This window comes from Ochotona curzoniae, unplaced genomic scaffold (assembly GCF_017591425.1).
Source record: "Ochotona curzoniae isolate NIBS_2020 unplaced genomic scaffold, NIBS_Ocur_1.0 contig_883, whole genome shotgun sequence".
Classification (NCBI taxonomy): Eukaryota; Metazoa; Chordata; class Mammalia; order Lagomorpha; family Ochotonidae; genus Ochotona; species Ochotona curzoniae.
In genome coordinates this window covers 4,854,010-4,873,944 of record NW_024466599.1, presented here as the reverse complement: position 1 = coordinate 4,873,944, position 19,935 = coordinate 4,854,010, and the positions used below count along the sequence as shown (strand labels likewise).

General features: G+C 48.1%; 1 protein-coding gene across 6 annotated transcripts in view; it reads left to right on the top strand.

Moving 5' to 3' along the window:
• The window catches only part of KIDINS220 (kinase D interacting substrate 220), an 86,564-nt gene that overhangs the window by 10,373 nt on the left and 56,256 nt on the right, over positions 1-19,935 (top strand). For 4 of the 6 annotated variants that reach the window (XM_040992783.1, XM_040992781.1, XM_040992780.1 and 1 more), the window contains exons 4-14: positions 128-226; positions 1,453-1,551; positions 2,177-2,278; positions 6,403-6,501; positions 9,918-10,115; positions 12,368-12,466; positions 14,521-14,619; positions 14,994-15,092; positions 17,337-17,514; positions 18,030-18,194; positions 19,180-19,359. In XM_040992783.1, coding sequence (XP_040848717.1) covers positions 128-226; positions 1,453-1,551; positions 2,177-2,278; positions 6,403-6,501; positions 9,918-10,115; positions 12,368-12,466; positions 14,521-14,619; positions 14,994-15,092; positions 17,337-17,514; positions 18,030-18,194; positions 19,180-19,359 — 1,417 coding nt within the window. The remainder of the gene's footprint in view (positions 1-127; positions 227-1,452; positions 1,552-2,176; positions 2,279-6,402; positions 6,502-9,917; positions 10,116-12,367; positions 12,467-14,520; positions 14,620-14,993; positions 15,093-17,336; positions 17,515-18,029; positions 18,195-19,179; positions 19,360-19,935) is intronic. The other 2 variants (XM_040992784.1, XM_040992782.1) reach the window with 1 other exon arrangement.

Below are 19,935 nucleotides of genomic sequence, written 5' to 3'. Positions count from 1 at the left end.
GAAGAGCCTGCTGCGGCTCCACAGGAGCAGAGCGCTCAGGCCTGTCAGGGTGGTAGGGTCATCGGGTAGGTAAACGCCAGCCCGTGTCTGCTCCCTTGGGGATGACGTGCTTGTGTGTGTTTTCAAGGATAACTGGACGGCTCTCATATCCGCATCCAAGGAGGGGCACGTGCAGATCGTGGAGGAGCTGCTCAAGTGCGGGGTGAACTTGGAGCACCGTGACATGGTACGTGCCTCCTGTAGCCGTGTCCTTGCCACGAGCAGGAGATGTGCGTGGAGTCTCGTGTTTATGCATGAGGTAGGGTCATGTTTTTAGGATTTAGCTTGGGGCACTGCAGGAAGTTTCGGGCGCTTTCAAACCCAGATGTTAGAAAATCGCTCTTTTGGAAGTTCTTAGTCATCATTTTCAGTTTATTTCTGAGTTTAAAATTCTGAAATATTCTTGAAGAACAACTCAACTAACATCAGTGTGTTTAGAAAATTGAGAAAATCGTTTCTTGTAGACAGGACTTTAAGAATCTGCATTAAAAGTATACATTGTCATTTATTTTGAATTGTAATTTTCAGAATGTCTGCGTACATTCCAAGTTTAATAAGATGTCATAAGCTGGTATCTTATAGCTGTTATTAGGTCGTGATTTTTGGTAAAAACGACAGTGAAGACAGCAGTGCCGTCTGGTTTACCTCCGTGAGTCAGGCTCCCCTCGTGGGAGGGGCTGATGAAGCCAGGGACTGAGCAGGGCTGCGCCTAGGCCAGGCCGTGGCTCTTGCCCTTGAGATTACACGGGGTTTCAGCTCTGTAACCTTTGTCTTCAAAGCTTGACAGAGTGAGTGACACACTCACACTTTTATAGGAGGACACGGATTGTCATATGTAACCTTTCTGTTGCCCAAAAGAAGTGTCAGTGTCAGTTTAGGGAGAGCCAGTGATGACGTCAGCCACTTGGGCAGAGCTTCGCACGAGCCAGGTGGGTGGCGCCTTCCTGCTCACACGTGAATGACACTCAGGGGGTTGCTGTGCTTGGTGTCCGGTAAAAGGCGCTGTGCCAGAGGAGTGAGTCCCTGGACACTTCTGTGACTGGCCAGTCACCCAGTGAACTCTCGAACAGTCCTGTGGTCTGGAGCCTCATTTGGTTCTGAGTGTAGAGTTGAGAAAAATGAGACCGGAAGAAGGGCGTCTTTGTCCAAAGTGAGTGACTCTGCTGCTGGGCAGCTTGGAAGCTGGTTGGCCATTCCCAGGCTTTCTCCTCTGTCATCCGTGTGTGGAGCAGCAAGGCTGCCACGTCTCGTTGTGCTGACAGAGTACAAGCTTTGGAGTGGCCACGTGGGTTCCCGGGAACACTGGGAATTAGAAACCGCGTGGAGACAGGTGTTCCTGGGAGCTGCATCAGGGCGGTGGGCCTGGAGCAGGACCCCAGTTTGAGCTCCCTCCCTGCCCATTCCTCTCTCTAGGGCGGGTGGACGGCTCTCATGTGGGCCTGCTATAAAGGCCGCACCGACGTCGTGGAGTTGCTGCTTTCCTACGGCGCCAATCCCAGCGTCACTGGTCTGGTGAGTGTTAATGCGGGACTCGTGTGGTATGCACATGGCACACTTTCTTAGCAAATGCTTAAGGCCAATTGTACTTAATTTCACGGTGGACAGAAACTTTCTAGATCTGGTTAGACCTGTTATTAGAAGGTGGTGTCAAGACAAACTGAGGCTTTTTTTCCTTCTGTTTAGTTCTCATTTTTTATCCACGAAAATGTAAGTCATCTTAATTTTTATGACTTTACATCCATAATCTAAAACAATTTTTTAAAGAGACATATATCAAAATACCCTTACCTTTTTTCTGTTGTTTTTGTTATTAATCTTATTTCCCTATCACCCTTGCCTGTTGGCTAGATAATACATGATATGTTTTGAGTCTGAAAGTATGTTTTGCAGGACGTGTTGGGTTAAGGTTAAGTGCTTGCCTCTTGCCAGAGATCTTTCTATGTTTTTGAGATGTGGTGTTGACATACTTTTAGAAACCATTACTTTGTGTCACTCCTACCTTGGCCGATGTGTATTGTGAACATGGACCTAAATGGTTTTATCCTTCCCCCTTCTCTTCCCCTTCTTCCGCCCCCTCCTCCTTCCCCCTCCTCCCCTCCCCTTCTCCTCCTCCTCTCCCTCTCCCCCTTCATCCCAGCAGTACAGTGTTTACCCCATCATCTGGGCAGCGGGAAGAGGCCATGCGGATATAGTGCATCTCTTACTGCAGAATGGGGCGAAAGTCAACTGCTCCGACAAGGTACGTTGGCAGAGGCTGCAGGCTCTCACGGGCGTCGTGTCCACTCCTTGTGTAGGTTCTACTTTGCGGTCATCTCCTGGGACTGCGCTGTGTGGCCTGTGTTGTGTGTGAACATAATTAATACAGATTTCTATCTCGTGGAGGGATCCCTTATGTCCATTATGTGCTGAGTGTCCTGATGTTTCTTAATGTCACACTTGTCATGCCTAAGCAGACAGGCAGAGAGCTGGTTTCCTTGTCACTTGAGCTTTTCTGTTGGGGCTCTTGCTCCAGCTTCAGTCCTGCTGCCTTCTTTTGCAAGCATGACTTTTCTGAAATTCAGGTTTTGTTCTCCTGTGTGAAACACCATCTCGCTTGCCTCACCTTCCCTCGCGTTCCCCCTTCTGCTCTCCCTGTGCCCAAACACCTTGGACTCCTCCTGGTGGCTGGCAGGTTTCCAGCTCCTCTGTTCCTGTGCTGTGGCCCAAGCCCTTCTGGCCTGCCTCAACTCCTGCACTTGCCAGAGACAGCTAAGTTGTCATCACTTGCAGAGAGCTCCCCGTAACGTCGTTCTGTGCATTTGTGAGTCCTCAGCACTCCCCTTACTTGCTGGCCTTGCTCCTCCTTGTTCTGGCAGAGCTGTGTTGGTTTTCACTGCAGGGGGATGCAGCTCGGCTTCCCGGCTGGCTGTGGCCTCCGGGGTCTGTTCTTGTCATTCCTTGCCTTGTACCCTGTGCGTGCTTTTGGATGTCGCTGCTGTCCAGCCTTCTGAGAGCTCTGTCTCTGTTTACTCAGCACCCTGGCTGGGGAGGTCACTGTGCCCTCTGTCCGGTGAGCTCCTGTCCGAGGTGTGCCCTTCCTTGCCGACTCCCTGCTGACTGTCACAGCCCGCCTGGTCCATTGGTGTGCACCCCTGTTAACAGCCTTGTACTGACTGATTCCCACGCCTTTCTCACAATGAAGAATGCGCCTCATGGAGACACGCGGTGCTTTCATTCCGCAGCTCCGTTGTTCTGTTGGGTGTTTTGGCATTGTTGGGGTAATTATGTTCTTTTCAGATGAATGGCAACATAGCTAACTATAGAGTAATGACTATCAGGATTTAGTTTTTGTAACTGGGCTAGAATATAAGCATGCATTTCTTTAGGAAAGCAGTATCACTTAACCTTATGGGGGTGCCGGAAGTCCTCCCTGCCTTGCTCTGCAGAGTCCTCCCACGAATGCGTAGTGCCGTCAGGTGGGAGCACACTGAGGATGGGCGTGGGTTTGAACTCCCTGTGTTTAATGTTTCGTTGCAGAGTATTACATAAAGCAGCAGCTTACTGAGGGGAGTCAGCAGGGCTGTGGCATGTATTCGTGTTGCATTGTGACACTGAGCAGCATTGCATTTTGTACTGTTGGCTAATTCAGACTGACTCTTTGAAGCTGAGGTGTGTCTAAAATGGATGTCCTGCTTTCTGTTGATGTTTCTGATTTCAAAATGCCGTGTCATGAATCTTTATTCTGTCCTTTTGGGCCATGGAAAAATTATATATAACTTGGCATCCAAGTCCCTTCAGAATCAGATATTATGTGACCTGTTCTGTCGCTAGGGCATGTTGGGAAGAAGCTTAGTACCTACGTGTGCAGTGTGAGCCTGTTCTTAATGCACGAGATGCAAGAACAAAGAAGCAAAGGTCTCTGTTCACAGAAGTAGTTAGGCAGGGCACTGGGGAAGTGCAAGGGCCGGTGGGATGGCTTAGGAATAGGGGCTGGGGGATTCACCGGCAGGGCACTGGGAAGTGCAAGGGCCGGTGGGATGGCTTAGGAATAGGGACTGGGGGATTCACCGGCAGGGCACTGGGAAGTACAAGGGCCGGTGGGATGGCTTAGGAATAGGGGATAGGGGAGTTTACCGGCAGGTGAACAGCCAGTGGATATTTGACACAACTGACTTCATCCAGACCTTGAAGGACGAGCAGAATTTATATCCATGGAGATTGTATTCTATGTGGGCAAATGGGAGCCAGAGGCCTTGCATCTACTGGGGTGGTACTGTGCTGCATCTACTGTGCTGAGTGGGGGGAGGCTGTGGCTGTCAGTGAAGTCAGATGCAGGTAGACCTGAACCCTCACTGCAGGCTGAGTGTCTTCCCTGTGGACTCTGGCAGTCCCTGGGGGTGAGTGGAGAGCAGAAGAATGCAGTTGAGTACAGGTTGGCTCAGTGGTATTGGGGAAAAATGGGTGTTTAACAGTGTCCTGTGGGGTGGATCAAACACTGAGAGGTTTTTTTTTTTTAAATTGCTGATAGTGATAGGTTTCTATGTTAATTGATTGAATCTTACTTATTTGAATGACTGTGAGAGAGACAGGTCCTGTATCTGTTGGTTTCCTCATCAGAATCCTGCAATGTCCAGGGTTAGGCAAGACCAAAAACTAGGAGCCTGGAGCTCCATGCCGGTCTCACATGAGGGTGGCAGGGACCCACATTGTGGAGCCAGCGTCTGCTAAGTGCCAGGTCGCATGTAATGGATCCAAGTGAAGCCGAGACTTGAATCCAGGCACTCTGAAACGGGACTTGGCTGTCCCAAGCTGTGGGCTAATTCGAGTGCATAGAAGCCTGGCCCTGGGAACTAATCTTTAATGAAGGACATAGTGGATAAAGCCACTTCCTGTGGTGTTGGACTCTCGTATGGGCACCAGTTCAAGTCCTGGCTGCTGCACTTCTGTTCCAGCTCCCTGCTAATGTGCCTGGGAAAGCAATGAAAGATCCCTCAAGTACTTGGGCCCCTGCGCTCGTTTGGGTAACCTGGATGAAGCTCCTGGCTCCTGGCTGCTGTTTTCAGATGGCCTAGCTCCAGCCTTTGTGGCCATTTGAGGAGTGAATGAGCAGAGAAAGAAAGAAAAGGGGCTATGTGGTCAGTTTCAGTCACCTGATTTTGAGGAATTGGAGTGCTAGCAATTAGGGGTGACCTGCCAGAGAGGAGAGGTGCAGAGTGGCTCCTGGGAACAGGGCACTTGCACAGAGCTGGTTCTCACAGTCACGTAGGGGTATGGGTTTGTAACCAAGTCAACAGTGGTGGGCGCCAGGGACAAAGGGCTCATTCATTATCTGGAGAGCGTCCCAAGGGAAGGGAATCTGGGCAGCTCTGAGAGGAGGTATGTGAACTGAAGATCAGTCAGAAGGGTCAGACAGCAGAACTTACAGAAAAAAGGAAAAGGCCAAGGTCAGGTCTGTAGACCTGGGCTTCCGCACGGCTGGGGAGCCTGGAAAGAGCAGTTAATTCCTGGGGGACTGGAGACAAAGCGTGTGGCGGGGAAGTCTCTCCCAGCTGCCTTGTTCCGTGTGCCTTCCCCGCCTGGACGCAGTGGCAGTGCCTACTGTGCCTACTGCCCAGGCCTTGCCGCCTTCCTGCTCTACCTGGCTCTGCCCTGTGTGCCGTGTGGCAGCCTTGGAACATAACAGCAGCAATGCCCAATTCAGTAACTGCTAGTCATATGTGGCTATTTAGGCTCAAGTTAATTAAAATTAAATAAAAGTAGAAATGTAGTCCCTCAGTCCCCCCACTACATTTCAAACACGTAATAGTGTTCCTGTTAGTGGCTGTTTGTTTGAACCGCACAGAATTACAGCACACTTTCCACACTGAAAGTTGGTTGCACAGGGCTTTGTAGAGAGTAGAAGTTCATACATGTTAATTTCTGCACATGGGTCCCGTGCACTTCCTGGTCCTGTGGGTATTCATGGGTCTCTAAGTTGCCATGACCCCAGGCTGTCCTGCCTCCTGCATGATGGGTGCTCTCACCGGCACTGCAGGAGAAGGTGCTGCTGGCTGAACCGGGGAGGGCAGGCGTGAGCTGCTGCTTATCAGCCGACTCGAAAATCAGCATGAACGCACGCTCAACATGAGCGGCTGCTTGACTGCAGAGCGAAGAAATTGCTCTGCTCATGAAAGCTAAATCAAGCCAGGCAAAAGACATTTTACGCAATGGTAAGTCTTTTGTGCAGGAGAAATAAAGTGGGGGGACATCGGATTTATCTAGGAATAAAGTTATGCTTGGTATGATGGTTATCTAAGAAGAGTGATTGTGTGATTTGTAAAATTCATGTTGGAGCTGGTTTTGAGTATGCTCTGATGATAATGTGACTTTTCTGTGTGTTAACAGTATGGTACCACCCCCTTGGTCTGGGCTGCACGGAAGGGCCATTTGGAATGTGTAAGACATTTATTGGCCATGGGAGCTGATGTGGATCAAGAAGGAGCTGTGAGTATCTTTCTAAAATGTTAAATGTTGGTAATAATACTAGAGATGTTTTTATAATTAGAGATATACAATAATGTATATGTACCTATATATAAATAGAGATATAATGGTATAGATAATTTTGGTTAAAGAGAAACAATGTTTTTTGGTTATGTTCCTAGGAAGATTTTCCTCCATTTGTTATGTGATATCCATTTAGGAAAACAAGCAGTTTCTATTATCTTAAAGAGTATTACAAATATATTTAAATTGGGCCCGGCGCGATGGCATAGTGGTTAAGGTCCTTGCCTTGCACGTGCCAGGATCCCTATGGGTACCAGTTCTAATCCCGGCTGCCGCACTTTCCATCCAGCTCCCTGCTTGTGGTTTGAGAAAGCAGTCGAGGATGGCCCAAAGCCTTGGGACCCTGTACCCACATGGGACACTCGGAAGAGGCCTCTGGCTTTGGATCGGCGCAGCACTGGCGCAGTCACTTGGGGAGTGAACCATCGGACAGAAGATCTTCCTCTCTGTCTCTCCTCTCTGTATATCAGCCTTTCCAATAAAAATAATAAAATAAATCTTTAAAAAATATATATTTAAATTTTGAACTATTGTAAAAAATGTGCTTTTAAGAATCTTTTGCAAGTGAGCATACATTTGATAGGCTGAAACCCTAAGGAAACATTTTTTTTAAGAGAGAGGTTTTTTTTTTCAAGATTTATTTATTTTTATTGGAAAGTCAGATATACAGAGAGGAGGAGAGACAGAGAGGAAGATCTTCCGTCCGATGGTTCACTCCCCAAGTGACTGCAACGGCTAGTGCTGCGCCAATCCGAAGCCAGGAGCCAGGAGCTTCTTCCAGGTCTCCCATGTGGGTACAGGGTCCCAAGGCTTTGGGCCATCCTCGACTGCTTTCTCAAACCACAAGCAGGGAGCTGGATGAGAAGCAGGGCAGCCGGGATTAGAACGGTATCCATATGGGATTCTGGTGCATGCAAGGCAAGGACTCTAGCCCCTAGGCTATCGCACTGAGCCCAAGGAAACATTTTGACCTTAGTATAAATTTTAATACTAGTATGTATTTAATTAAATATTTAATATTAAAACTATATGCTTAGTAAGGAGCTGAGAACCTGAAGCCAGGAGCCAGGGACTTCTTCCAGGTCTCCCACGCGGGTGCAGGGGCCCAAGGCTTTGGGTTGTCCTTGAATGCGTTCCCAGGCCACAAACCGGGACCTGGAGGGAAAGTGGAGCAGCTGGGACTGAAACTGACACCCATATGGGATCCTGGCAAAATGAGGACTGAGCTGCTAAGCTACCCTGCTAGGGCTCAAATCAGATAGTTTTTAATATCAGATGTGGAGTGGATGTTTAACCTCGTGGTTAAGCTGCTTGTTGGGATACTCCAGTGCCTAAGTTCAGGTTCTGGCTCACTTTGGATTCCCGCTTCCTGTTGGTGTGTGTCCTGGGAGCTGGTGGATGACGGCTCTTGCTTCCGGCTTTGTCACTCATTGGGGAGGACTGGAGTCCTGGCCCTGGCTTCCGCCCAGGCTGCGTTGGGCAGTTAGGGAATGAACCAAGAACCAAAGAATAGGCTCTCTGGCTCTCTTTTTGCACCTCAAATAAATTAATAAATACAAAAACACTTTAAAAAGAACAGTAACAAAAAGGATATTACTTATGGAAAAAAGTTCCATTTAAATTTCTTTTTTATATGCCTGCCTTCTTTTTAAGATTTGTCTGCTTATTTGAAAGGCAGAGTGACAGAGAGAACTCTGCCATCTGCTAGTTCACTCTCCAAATGCGTGTCAGGGCTGGGACTGGGCCAGTGTGAAGCAGGGCCGGGTGCTGCTCTGGATCTGCCGTGTTGGTGGCAGCGCAGCACTGGGTTGTCGTCTGCTGCCTTGCCAGGCACGCTAACAGGGAGCTGGATGAGAAGTGGAGCAGCCAGGGCTTGAACTGGTGCTCCCAGATGGGAGCAGCAGCTTAGTGTGGCTCACCAAAATGCTGGCCCCTAAAGTTTTTTCTTTTAAAAAATGGTTTTTTCTTCTTCTTTTTTTTTTTTGTATTTAAAATGGTGCCTCATTTCCCCTATTTAATAAACATTAAAAGTTACAAATCAGCTGTCAAAACCTGGAAGGCTTTGCATTGGTTAAGTCCATCTTGGTGGTTAGCAGTCATGCCTTAGTGTAGGGGCAGCCTGGCCATTTGCTTCTCCTTCAGGCACATCAGAATAAAGTTAAAGGAAATGACATTTATGCTTAAGAACCAGTGAACACAGACTCTTTACCTAATTATTCTGTTGTTTGAAATGGTGTGTAAAGACCTCTAAGAAGAGATGCTACTGCACCTCTGACTGCAAGGAAATAAGAGTATTTGGCCAATCATATTGGACTAATACTTGGCATGACCCAGCCCTGCCTGTTTTCCTTGCTGGCAGAGGCCTTAGTTGCCACCGCCCTGCTGGGTGTATTCTGGCCTCCTGTTCCACGTGCCAGGGCACGTCTTGGGGCACCCACAGCTGCCAGCCCTGTGGTGGACCTCCTTTCCAGCTGGGGTGGCCGGTGGAGAGGCTTATGTCTGTGACAAGGACTGCAGGACTGCACGGAAATTTGAATAGGCTGTGTCATTTGAATTCTTAGAGAATTAAGGTTTTGATCAATGATGGGGATTCATGACATCCAAATGTAAATTTAAATCTTGAGGAACAATAGAATAATGAGCCTAGAGGCAGCTTTGATAATGAGCCACATTCTTTCACAGGTGATTACTGATTCTAAGTCAGAACAACCTAAAACAGCTTTAAAAATTTTAGTTTTATAGATCTATAAAGGAGCAAATATTAGACTTTACTTGACATACCCTATAGCTGTTTTCTTTTTAAAATTTATGTAGAGGGAACAGACCTCCTGTGTTTCATGATGTGATTGTAGGAGTGTAAGGATGTGCCTCGCCTTCCCTTGCTCCTCCCTGTTACATTTCTTTGAACTAACTGTCCTACAGCCATGAAGCCATTGTTTTGTTTTAGTTTTTCCTGCAGATTTTACTGCAAAGATTTCTTGTTTGATTTCACTTTAGGTTGTATTGGTTTATAAGGTGTTTAATTTTGAGTCTGCCTGTCAGCTGTTTTGTTGTAATTCAGAGTGCTAATGGGGGAGCTTGTTTACTGTTGAGTCCAACACCGTCTAAAGAACTGAGTAGTTCTGATGACTCAGGACAGTGAAGGTAGCTTCAAAAATAAAAACATGACTCCTGTCCATTTTCATTTGTTTATATTGTTATTTTGAAATGTAATTCCATTTCATTGCTTATATTGGCATTTTGTTACCAACAGTAACTGTTCATGATGGTCCACCTCTTTAGAGACATTATGTATACGCTGTGGCTTGAACCCTGTGTTTTCCAAGATATGCTAATGGGCTCCTGTTTTCTAGAATTCAATGACTGCACTGATTGTGGCGGTAAAAGGAGGGTACACACAGTCAGTAAAAGAAATTCTGAAGAGGAACCCGAACGTGAACTTAACAGACAAGGACGGGAATACAGCGCTGATGATCGCGTCCAAGGAGGGGCACACGGAGATCGTCCAGGACCTGCTGGACGCCGGCACATATGTGAATATACCTGACAGGGTAGGTCACCTGGCCCGGGCCGTCTGCTGCTGAGGCCGTTCAGGGTTCCCTTAGCTGCTGTCAGCTCCTGTCCAGAGTCTTCCATGTGACATACACTTGTGTTAGAGAGCAAGTTTAATGCCTTCCTTGACACTAAAATTAAAAATGAATCTTTTTAAAAAGGACGTATATATTGTTATTTGAAAGGCAGAGTTATAGAGAGAAGAGACAGAGATCTTCTGCCTGCTGGTTCACCCCCAGATGGCCACAATGGCTGGAGCTGGGCCAGAACAGGGCCAGGAGCTTCCTCTGGTTTTCTCATGTGGGTCCAGAGTCCAAAGACCTGGGCCATCCTCTACTGCTTTCCCAGGCCCATCAGCAGGGCGCTGAATTGAAAGTGAAGCAGCTAGGCCTTGAACTGGTGTCCTTAGGGAATGCCAGCACCACAGGTGGAGGTTAAATGCACTCTACCGTGTCATGGACCCCCAAAATTAATCTTTTTCAAAAATGCCTTTTTGTTGGATAGTTTTGTTACTGCAAACCTGGCCTGTTGCATTAGGCTGTCCCTATCCTTGTCATCTCCTTCTGGAGCTGATGGCTACTCACTGTTCCCGAGGTGCAGGTCCCACCGTTCAACTTCAGAGTTTCAAAATTCTGGCTTTGGGATTGTGGTATAGCAGGTTAAGTCACCGGCATCCCATATGGGCATCATTTCATGTCCCAGCTGCTCCACTTCTGCTCCAGCTCCCTGTTAATGTCCTGAGAAAACAGCTGGGGGTGTCCCAAGTCTTTGGGTCACTGTAAGCACGTGGAAGAGCTGGAAGCAAATGAGCCCAGCTCAGCTCTGGCTGTGAGACCACCTGGGGAGTGAACCCAGCAGATGAAAGGTTTCTCTGTTTCCTCTTTCTCTGTAATTCTAATTTTCAAGCAAAGGAAATAAATCTTAAAAAGAGAGACTATGCTATTTATTTATCCACTTTTCTTCTCTGCTTGTCACCCCTTATCATTGAAGCAGGAGCATTGGAACTGGTTCCATGATGCCTTTAGCTCTTAGAGACATCTCAGAGCAGTGGCGCTCACGTGCATTCTTTGCTTACAGCTGCCTGAGGCCTGCCCTTGTCCGCCCCCTGCTGCCTCTCCAGGGGTGTTGGCAGGCACTTCCATCAGGAGTAGCCGGGACTGGGACCAGGTGTCCTGGTACACCTGCATCTTGATGTATGGCGTGTTGGACCCCTCTGTCCAACCTCCATGCCTATGAAAACTTGGCAGTGAATAATGATGTTTATGCCTGTTGCAAAAATAGCCATTTCTAGTGTTTGAAATCAGGAAGATACAAGTAAAAGTAATTGCTGCTGGTGAATATCGTACCAGGGCCAAGAGACATCCTCATAAGTTAGGGAGAAAAAGTTTGAGTCTTTTATCAGGGAATGAGTCAGTCCTGGACCACTGGCCTGGGACTGTCCAGTGGACTGGAGTACTTGTGGGTGCCTGCCTTAGAGCCATGCTTCTGTCTTGGTTAACTGTGGCTTCAGGTGTACTGAGAGCTTTAGCTCCATAGCTCCTGTTTTTAAAATCCACAGCTGTTGGCAAGCGGCGTTATTCCAAGAGTTTTTATTATCTATTTTGCAAATACTCACTGGATCATTAGCAAGCACAGAATTATTGTATTTAATTTATATTTTCAGTATAAATTTACCTTCATGGAGAATAGTTTTTTTTTTAAAAAATATGTATTTATTTTTGTTGGAAAGTCAGATTTATAGAGAGGAGGACAGAGAAAAAGATATTCCATCTGCTGGTTTACTCCCTAAGCGGCCTTAATGGGTAGAGCTGAGCTGATCCGAAGCTAGGAGCCTCTTCTGGGTCTCCCACGTGGGTGCAGGGTCCCAAGGCTTTGGGCCATCCTCCACTGCTTTCCCAGGCCACAAGCAGGAAGCTGGAAGGGAAGTGGAGCAGCTGGGATTAAAACCAGTGTCCATATGGGATACTGGCATGTGCAAGGCAAGGACTTTAGCCACTAGGCTACTGTGGTGGGCCTGAGAATAGATTCTTGTTCTGGATAATCTTTTGAAATTTCCCTTCATGAGTAATAAAATCATCTGTCTTTTACACTGAAGGTAATTAATATCAAGTATTAATATAATTCATTTAAAATTTTCTCTTAGAAATATACTCTTCCTAAGGAGTTAGAAAATAGAAAATTTGTATTATTTTAATAAATAGTCTCAACAGCTTATTTGTTCACATCAGTTTTGTTTTATTTTTTTGTTTAGAGTGGAGATACTGTGTTGATTGGTGCTGTCAGAGGTGGGCACGTTGAAATTGTTCGTGCACTTCTCCAGAAATACGCTGACATTGACATTAGAGGACAGGTATGTGTGAGTACAGTGAGCTGTCGTGTGGTGGTGCGTTGTTATGTCTGGTCCGTTGTGTGTGTTCACTCATTGTAATGTCATCATGCCAACTGGCCTGTGGAGATACGCCTGTAAACCCTGAGGGATTGATGGAGGACACTGTTATTCACTTCCGTTATTATAAATTTCTGTATTCATGTTAGACGTTGGTGGAAGTGAGCCGTGACGGGTGGTTTGTGATGGTCTGCGCAGGTGCCGCTCTGGCCGTCCGGTGTCTGTCTCCGTCAGCGTGTTCTCCCTGTTTGCTTTGTCGAGACTCTCCTCCATTGTTCTTGTTTTATTTCCTGCTTGTTTTTCCCCCGCTCTGCCTGCCTTTCCTGGGACCTCTTGGTAGCACCAAGACTTCCAGAGACATAGAGAGGATTGATTTTATATAAAGACCTTGCCCAAAGTTGTGAGTTTAATTAATACATCCAGAACTTTAGATTAAAGCAAGCTGTTCTGGGTAGCCCATTTGGACAGTACACAGAGAGAATGCATTTCTGCTCAGTTGTTTTTTATATTTAGCTATAATTTTTTTAAAGATTTGTTTATTTTTATTGGAAAGCCATATATACAGAGAGGAGGAGAGACAGAGAAGAAGATCTTCCGTTCAATGATTCACCTCCCAAGTGGTCTCAACGGCTGGAGCTGAGCCAATCTGAAGCCAGGAACCAGGAGCTCTTCTGGGTCTCCCACGCAGGTGCAGGATCCCAAAGCTTTGGGCCGTCCTTAACTGCTTTCCTAGGCCACAAGCAGGGAGCTGGATAGGAAGTGGGGCTGCCGGGATTAGAACCAGCGTCCATATGGGATCCTGGCATGTGCAAGGCGAGGACTTCAACCACTACCAGGCCAGACCCTATATTTGGCTATAAATTTTTTACATTCAAGTCCATATTTGAATCAGGCTCGTAAATAACATGCCAAATGCTATGGAGAAATCAGCATGGGACCTTTACATTAAAAAGAATGTATTTAGCTCCAGAGTTTTAGTTTGTTTTTGTCAGTGTGTGATTGCCTAGCAGAAGGGTTCAGGTGACAGTCTTGAGGTGAGAGAGGGCGTTACGAAGGCTTCTCAAAGGGGCTGAGCTTGAAGATAGCTTGGCTAGAGAGGTGGAGGGGAGGAAGGCTGGGGTCGGCGGCAAGGGCAGTGGAGCACGATGAGAATATTTGAGAAAATGGGAAATCAAAGACTGTTCTGTGGCCAGTGAAATAGCTCACTTTGGCAGTGGAGTGGGGGTCACTTGGGAAAGAACCAAGATGGAAATGGACTAGGAAGATGTGGCCTTCCTGAGAAGGAGGTTGGACTGCTTCTAGAAGCAGGGGCTCCTGTGAGGAGGTCGGGGCATAGGCAGTGCAAGGCCGTGGCCACGCAGGCAGCCTTCTCTTCATGATCAAAGTCACGATGTCACTGAAAGATGGTTTCTACATCACACCTAGTTACGCTGCCGCCTGCTACTCTGTGTCCGTCCGTTCTCCATTTTAATCAGTTTTTTTTTTCTGTAGTTATGCTTTCCAGGTCTGTGTAGGTAGATTTTTTTTTTCATCTAGATAGGATATGAAGGGCCTGGTTAAGACAGTAGACAATGCCAGGAGAGTGGAGATTAAGAAATTTAAAGTTTGTAACAATTACACTACCTTGTGTTTGGGGACATGAACTCATTAGCATGAGCAAAACTCCACAGGGGTATTTATTCCATATTGCAGATGAGAATTCATGGGTCAGGATGTTTAAGAGCCTTTTCCAGAGAGCTGTCTGTTGATCATTTCTAGTCCAGCGCATGTCCCTGAAACTTCAGAAGTCTAACTTACTTCATTAATGATGTGGAATTGCTACCAGTGCAGTCCTGTACCAGGAATTCTCCCCGCTTCCTTCCTGTGGGATTTCTCAAGGGTAAATCTAAGGCAGATAGAAGCCAGGCATCTCGGAGTGCTTATGGCAGAAACATTGACGGTGCTGTAGATCCGCTTGTAACAGTTTTTAGCAGGTATCTTATTTACAATTACTACTGTTTTTTTTTCTTTTTATCTAGGATAATAAGACTGCTTTGTACTGGGCTGTTGAGAAAGGAAATGCCACAATGGTGAGAGATATCCTGCAGTGCAACCCTGATACTGAAATATGCACGAAGGTACCGGCGACGCTCCTGCTGTGTCAGCAGTGCTGCATGCTGGCTGTGGTTACTGTGGTTGGGGTCAGGGTTATTCCCGTTTCATTGGTGATGTTCCACACTTGTGCATAGCGGCAGCTGTGGCTGTGTGTGCTGCCTTTGAACAGAGGGGGTACACCCCCCAGCTGCCTAACGGATAAAAACCTGACTTTGATACTGATGAGTGGTTGTGAAATGAAAGACACTTTTCTTACTAGTTTTTAAGCAATGTTTTCTTGGGAACATTTGAATTATAGACTTATTACTAGAGTTATATTTCTCGATATGTGTGTTTGTGTGACGTGTGGTAGCAGTGTAGATATTGCTGTGGTAACTCTCCCTCTCTGTGTGCCCAGGATGGTGAAACGCCCCTGATCAAGGCCACCAAGATGAGAAATATTGAAGTCGTGGAGCTGCTGCTGGACAAAGGGGCAAAGGTGTCAGCTGTGGATAAGGTAGGCCGCCTGCCGCCTGGCCAAGAGCTCTTGCTGACTGCATCTGTCTGCCCTTCCTGGGATCTGACCCCATTTTGTGCAGGGAGGGGTGCTGCTGGCCCTGTCTAGGGGTTTCGGTGGGGTTCCAACAGTGTGCTGGGGAGTGGGCAGCCCTGGGTGCTCTTAACGGAGCTGCTGTTGGTTTTCCTTCTGTCACTCATGCCAGTCATGGGGCCTGCCTCTGGCCCCACGCAAGCAGGACGTCCTCAAGGTGGAGCTTGCGGCTCCTGGGGGGGAGCTGGGCGAGGCACAGGGAGGCTCCCGGCAGGCTGGCACTGGTGGTCAGCTCAGCGGGCTGGGCGAGGCACGGGGAGGCTCCCGGCAGGCTGGCACTGGTGGTCAGCTCAGCGGGCTGGGACACCACCACTCTGGCCCCAGTGTTTTCCCTTTTTTATGAAGTTTTAATTTCTTTATGGGAAGGCAGCGTGGTGGACAGGATTAGGCAGCCTATCTCTTTTTATGCTGGTTATCTCCAGCATAAAAGCAGTGTATACTAATGTCTTGTGTTTGACAGAAATGCATTTTACCTTCTGACAGTTTGGGGATAGAAGTGGAAATACAGTGCAGCCTGGTTTAGTTTTGTACAGTTAAGTGGTGGATGAGACATTCAGGATGCTGTGATCAGATGGCATTGGGAAGTGTGAGACTAGAGTCGGGGAGAAATGAGATGTGGGCTGAAGTGTGATCGCTAATGGCCGGGGATGGCAGTTGCCTGGTTGTGACTGAGCTGCTCTGCGTGACGAAAATAAGAGCTGAGGGCTGCACCTGCCTCCCGTGGGGTGTGTGCTGGTGGGGAGCAGAGGGCTGCACCTGCCTCCTGTGGGGTGTGTGCTGGTGGGGAGCAGAGGGCTGCACCTGCCTCCTGTGGGGTGTGTGCTGGTGGGGAGCAGAGGGCTGCACCTGCCTCCCGTGGGGTGTGTGCTGGTGGGGAGCAGAGGGCTGCACCTGCCTCCCGTGGGGTGTGTGCTGGTGGGGAGCGGAGGGCTGCACCTGCCTCCCGTGGGGTGTGTGCTGGTGGGGAGCGGAGGGCTGCACCTGCCTCCCGTGGGGTGTGTGCTGGTGGGGAGCGGAGGGCTGCACCTGCCTCCCGTGGGGTGTGTGCTGGTGGGGAGCGGAGGGCTGCACCTGCCTCCCGTGGGGTGTGTGCTGGTGGGGAGCAGAGGGCTGCACCTGCCTCCCGTGGGGTGTGTGCTGGTGGGGAGCAGAGGGCTGCACCTGCCTCCCGTGGGGTGTGTGCTGGTGGGGAGCAGAGGGCTGCACCTGCCTCCTGTGCGGTGTGTGCTGGTGGGGAGCGGAGGGCTGCACTGCCTCCCGTGGGGTGTGTGCTGGTGTTTTGCTCTACAAGTGTGCACGTTTATCCAGCCTGTTCCTGTTACAGTGTGAGGTGTTTGAGGGCAGGAACTGTTTGATATTCCACCTTTATGTCCTTCCTAGTACCCTGCAGAGGGACTTGGCTCCTGCAGAAAGCTCCGTGCCTGGTCATTGTGCTGTATTGGGATCTAGGAAGAGACATTAGATGAGAAAGAGGAAAAGTAAAGATTGTTCTATGGAAGCCATAGGGAGAGCATTTTCATTTAGTTAGAAAGCACGATGAAAGGGGATCTAATTTGCTGTCTCGGCCGTCTTCAGAAACGTTTACAAAGTCATGAATGGGAAAACACTTTGCAGTTCTCATTTGCATTGTCTATGTGTTGTGGTTGGAGATTCCAACAGGAAAGAAAGTAGCTGTGTGGTCAGGAAAGGAGGTGAAGAGAGAAGGGTGTGTAGTGGTCAGGGGAGGGCAGGCTCGAGGCGAGGAGCCAGAGCTGGAGGGTGCAGAGCACTCCACACTGAGGCCGTGACAGCAGAGGACAGCTGAGGAAATGATGTGAAAGAAAATTCAGGAATGCAGTTGATATCCTCAGACAGTAAATACTTGGGTGGTGGAGAATCAGGAAGTAGCTCATGGCTTGGGAGCAGCTGTGTGGAAAAGCCTGTTGATTCTCCTCATCCAGGGAGTAGAGTGCAGAAATGACCTCTTGTCTAGAGCGGTGGAAGGTGCTGGCCAGAAAGTCTTGGGGTAAGGAGCTGCAGGCAGATTCTGAGGAGGAGACACCAAAGGCGCTATGTATGTACTTCACATGGAAAATAGTGTTACCTTAGAAGAATGAAGATTGTTTTATCTTTAAAAATATCAAAGTTCTAATCTCTTGTCATTATTTACAGAAAGGAGATACTCCATTGCACATTGCCATCCGTGGGAGAAGTCGGAGACTGGCAGAACTGCTTTTACGAAATCCTAAGGACGGGCGCTTACTCTATAGGCCCAACAAAGCCGGCGAGACTCCGTACAACATTGACTGCAGCCATCAGAAAAGCATCTTAACTCAGATATTCGGAGCCAGTGAGTATTGGGTTTATTTCTGACTGAGCTTCTTAATAACAAAAAATCAGAGAAGGAGGCAGCTGTTGAGTGACAAAGGAAGCATTTTTCACTTGCACTGCAGAATGTGAAAGTTGAGCAAAGTTTTGGTTTGCTGTAGGAAGTAGTCTCCCTGTCTGGAGTTCTTTTGCACTGCGTTATAGCGTTCCAAATTAAGTACATTCGGAGTCGTTAAGTCTTAAGACTTGTATAAGCCTCTCACCTAGTTTTCCAAAAGTCTTTCTCTGTAGTGTTTCCCAGGTCTTCTTTGTGCTCTTGGCTACACACGAGCTGTGTGTTGGAGTGTGAGCTGAGCGTTTCTGCTTCCCCAGCCCAGGTTGTGTTCTGCACTCATTACAGTCCTGTCTCTCTTCCTGGGCTCCTTGCCTGTCAGCTGTCCCCTTCGCAACAGTCTCTTAACTGATACGCCAGCCAGATGTCCTGGCTGTTCTGTGACCACTGTTCAGTGGAAGGATATGATGTGTTTCTGATTGCAGGACACCTGTCTCCTACTGAAACGGATGGTGACATGCTTGGCTATGATTTGTACAGCAGCGCCCTCGCAGATATTCTCAGTGAGCCCACCATGCAGCCCCCGATCTGTGTGGGCCTGTATGCCCAGTGGGGAAGTGGGAAGTCTTTCCTGCTCAAGAAACTCGAAGGTAAAGGGCATGTCCCTACAAAGCAAGGCTTTCTGCGTGTGTGCACATGCGTGTTTCCTGAAGAGAAGAAGAGGCTCGTGTAAGAATGTCACATGGTTTACTGACACACGTTCGTAGGGTTTTGCACCCCTCTGGTCGGTCCACGTGGGCAGGCGAGTGCTCCTTCGGAGTCAGAGCCAGTTGTGTGGCGAGCAGCATGTGACAACCTGAGAGGCAGGCCTTCCAGCCCTCCCTGAGCTTGCCCATCTGCGTGGCTCACCTCCTAGCTCTGTCTTGGGTGCACACCTGATGCTGTAGGTGGGAGCCCTGCTTGCTCCTGAAAGAACACTCCGCTCTTCCAGAATGGCTGCCTTCAGCAGAGGAGTGTGGCAGTGTCCCCGTGGTCCTCCCGCACCCAGGGCACTATTGGTTTGTTCGCAGCATCCTCATTGTTCAGGGACAGAGCTCAGCACTGCCCGTAAGGTTTCTCCAAGTCCCCCATTTGGGCTCAGCACACCTTTAAAAACAGTGATTGCAGTAACAGGGCTGGGGGAACTAGAGAACGGTGGTGAGAAGGGGTTTGCATTATTTTTATTGTTGCCCAGTGAGAGAATACATTGGTATTTCTGTAATACAAATCACGGAAAGTACATGGCAGCAAGGTCTAGGCAAATTGATCGTTGGAGGAATTGGTCACTCTCTCAGTTGGAACTAGTGATGAACCCAGATTTTGGCCTTGGCTTCTGAACTGTGTTGGAGGCAGCTGAGAGGATTCAGTGCACCTGCAGTGTGAAGCAGCAGGGTGAGGACCACAGGGGTGGCTGTGCCCATGGGGCCTGAGACATCTGTGTTGGCTGAAGGAGAACCTTGGGTGAAATGGTTCAGCAGCCGCGTGGTTACCATTCATTCAGCCAGTGTTTGTGCTGAAAAGGTGGACCTAGCAAATGGAGTTAACAGCTGTATTTCTTGAAACAGGAGGAGGTTTTCATGCTGCTTTCTTTTTCAGATGAAATGAAGGCCTTTGCAGGGCAGCAGATTGCGCCTCTGTTTCAGTTCTCGTGGCTCGTCGTGTTTCTGACCCTGCTGCTGTGCGGAGGGCTTGGCTTGCTCTTCGCTTTCACAGTCGACCTCAATCTGGGAATCGCCGTGTCCCTGAGCTTCTTGGCTCTCTTATATATATTCTTTAGTAAGTTTTGTGTTTTTACGTTTTCTCATAAATGCAGAAAAATGTGTCAATATTGAAGCAGGACTGTTGTTTACACTTAACCTTCTGTATGAGGAGTCTCCAAAAATTCATGGCAGCAACTTATAAAAAATATTGCATGGGTGTGTGAATCTTTTGGCATTGATTTAAGCTTACCTTTTAATTCAAAATTTCCAAAAATGTTTGAAATACTCTTGTATGAAAATCAGTGATTTGAATTTAAGTCTCTTATTATTTTTAAAATATTAATTTTTATTGGAAAAGCAGAACAGATCTATGGAAAGAAGATGAGAAATAGAGAAAGATTTTTCCATCTGCTGGTTCACTCCCTAAATGATCGCAAAGATTGAAGCTGAGCTGACCTAAAGCCAGGAGCCAGAAGCTTCTTCCAGATCTCCCATATGGTTGCAGGCTCCCAAGGCTTTGAACCATCCTCTACTGCTTTCCCAGGCCACAAGCAGGGAGCTGGATGAGCAGTTGGGACACACACCAGCACCTGTATGGGATACCGGCATGTGTAAGGCGAGGATTTAGCTACAGAGCCATTGCTCTGGGTCC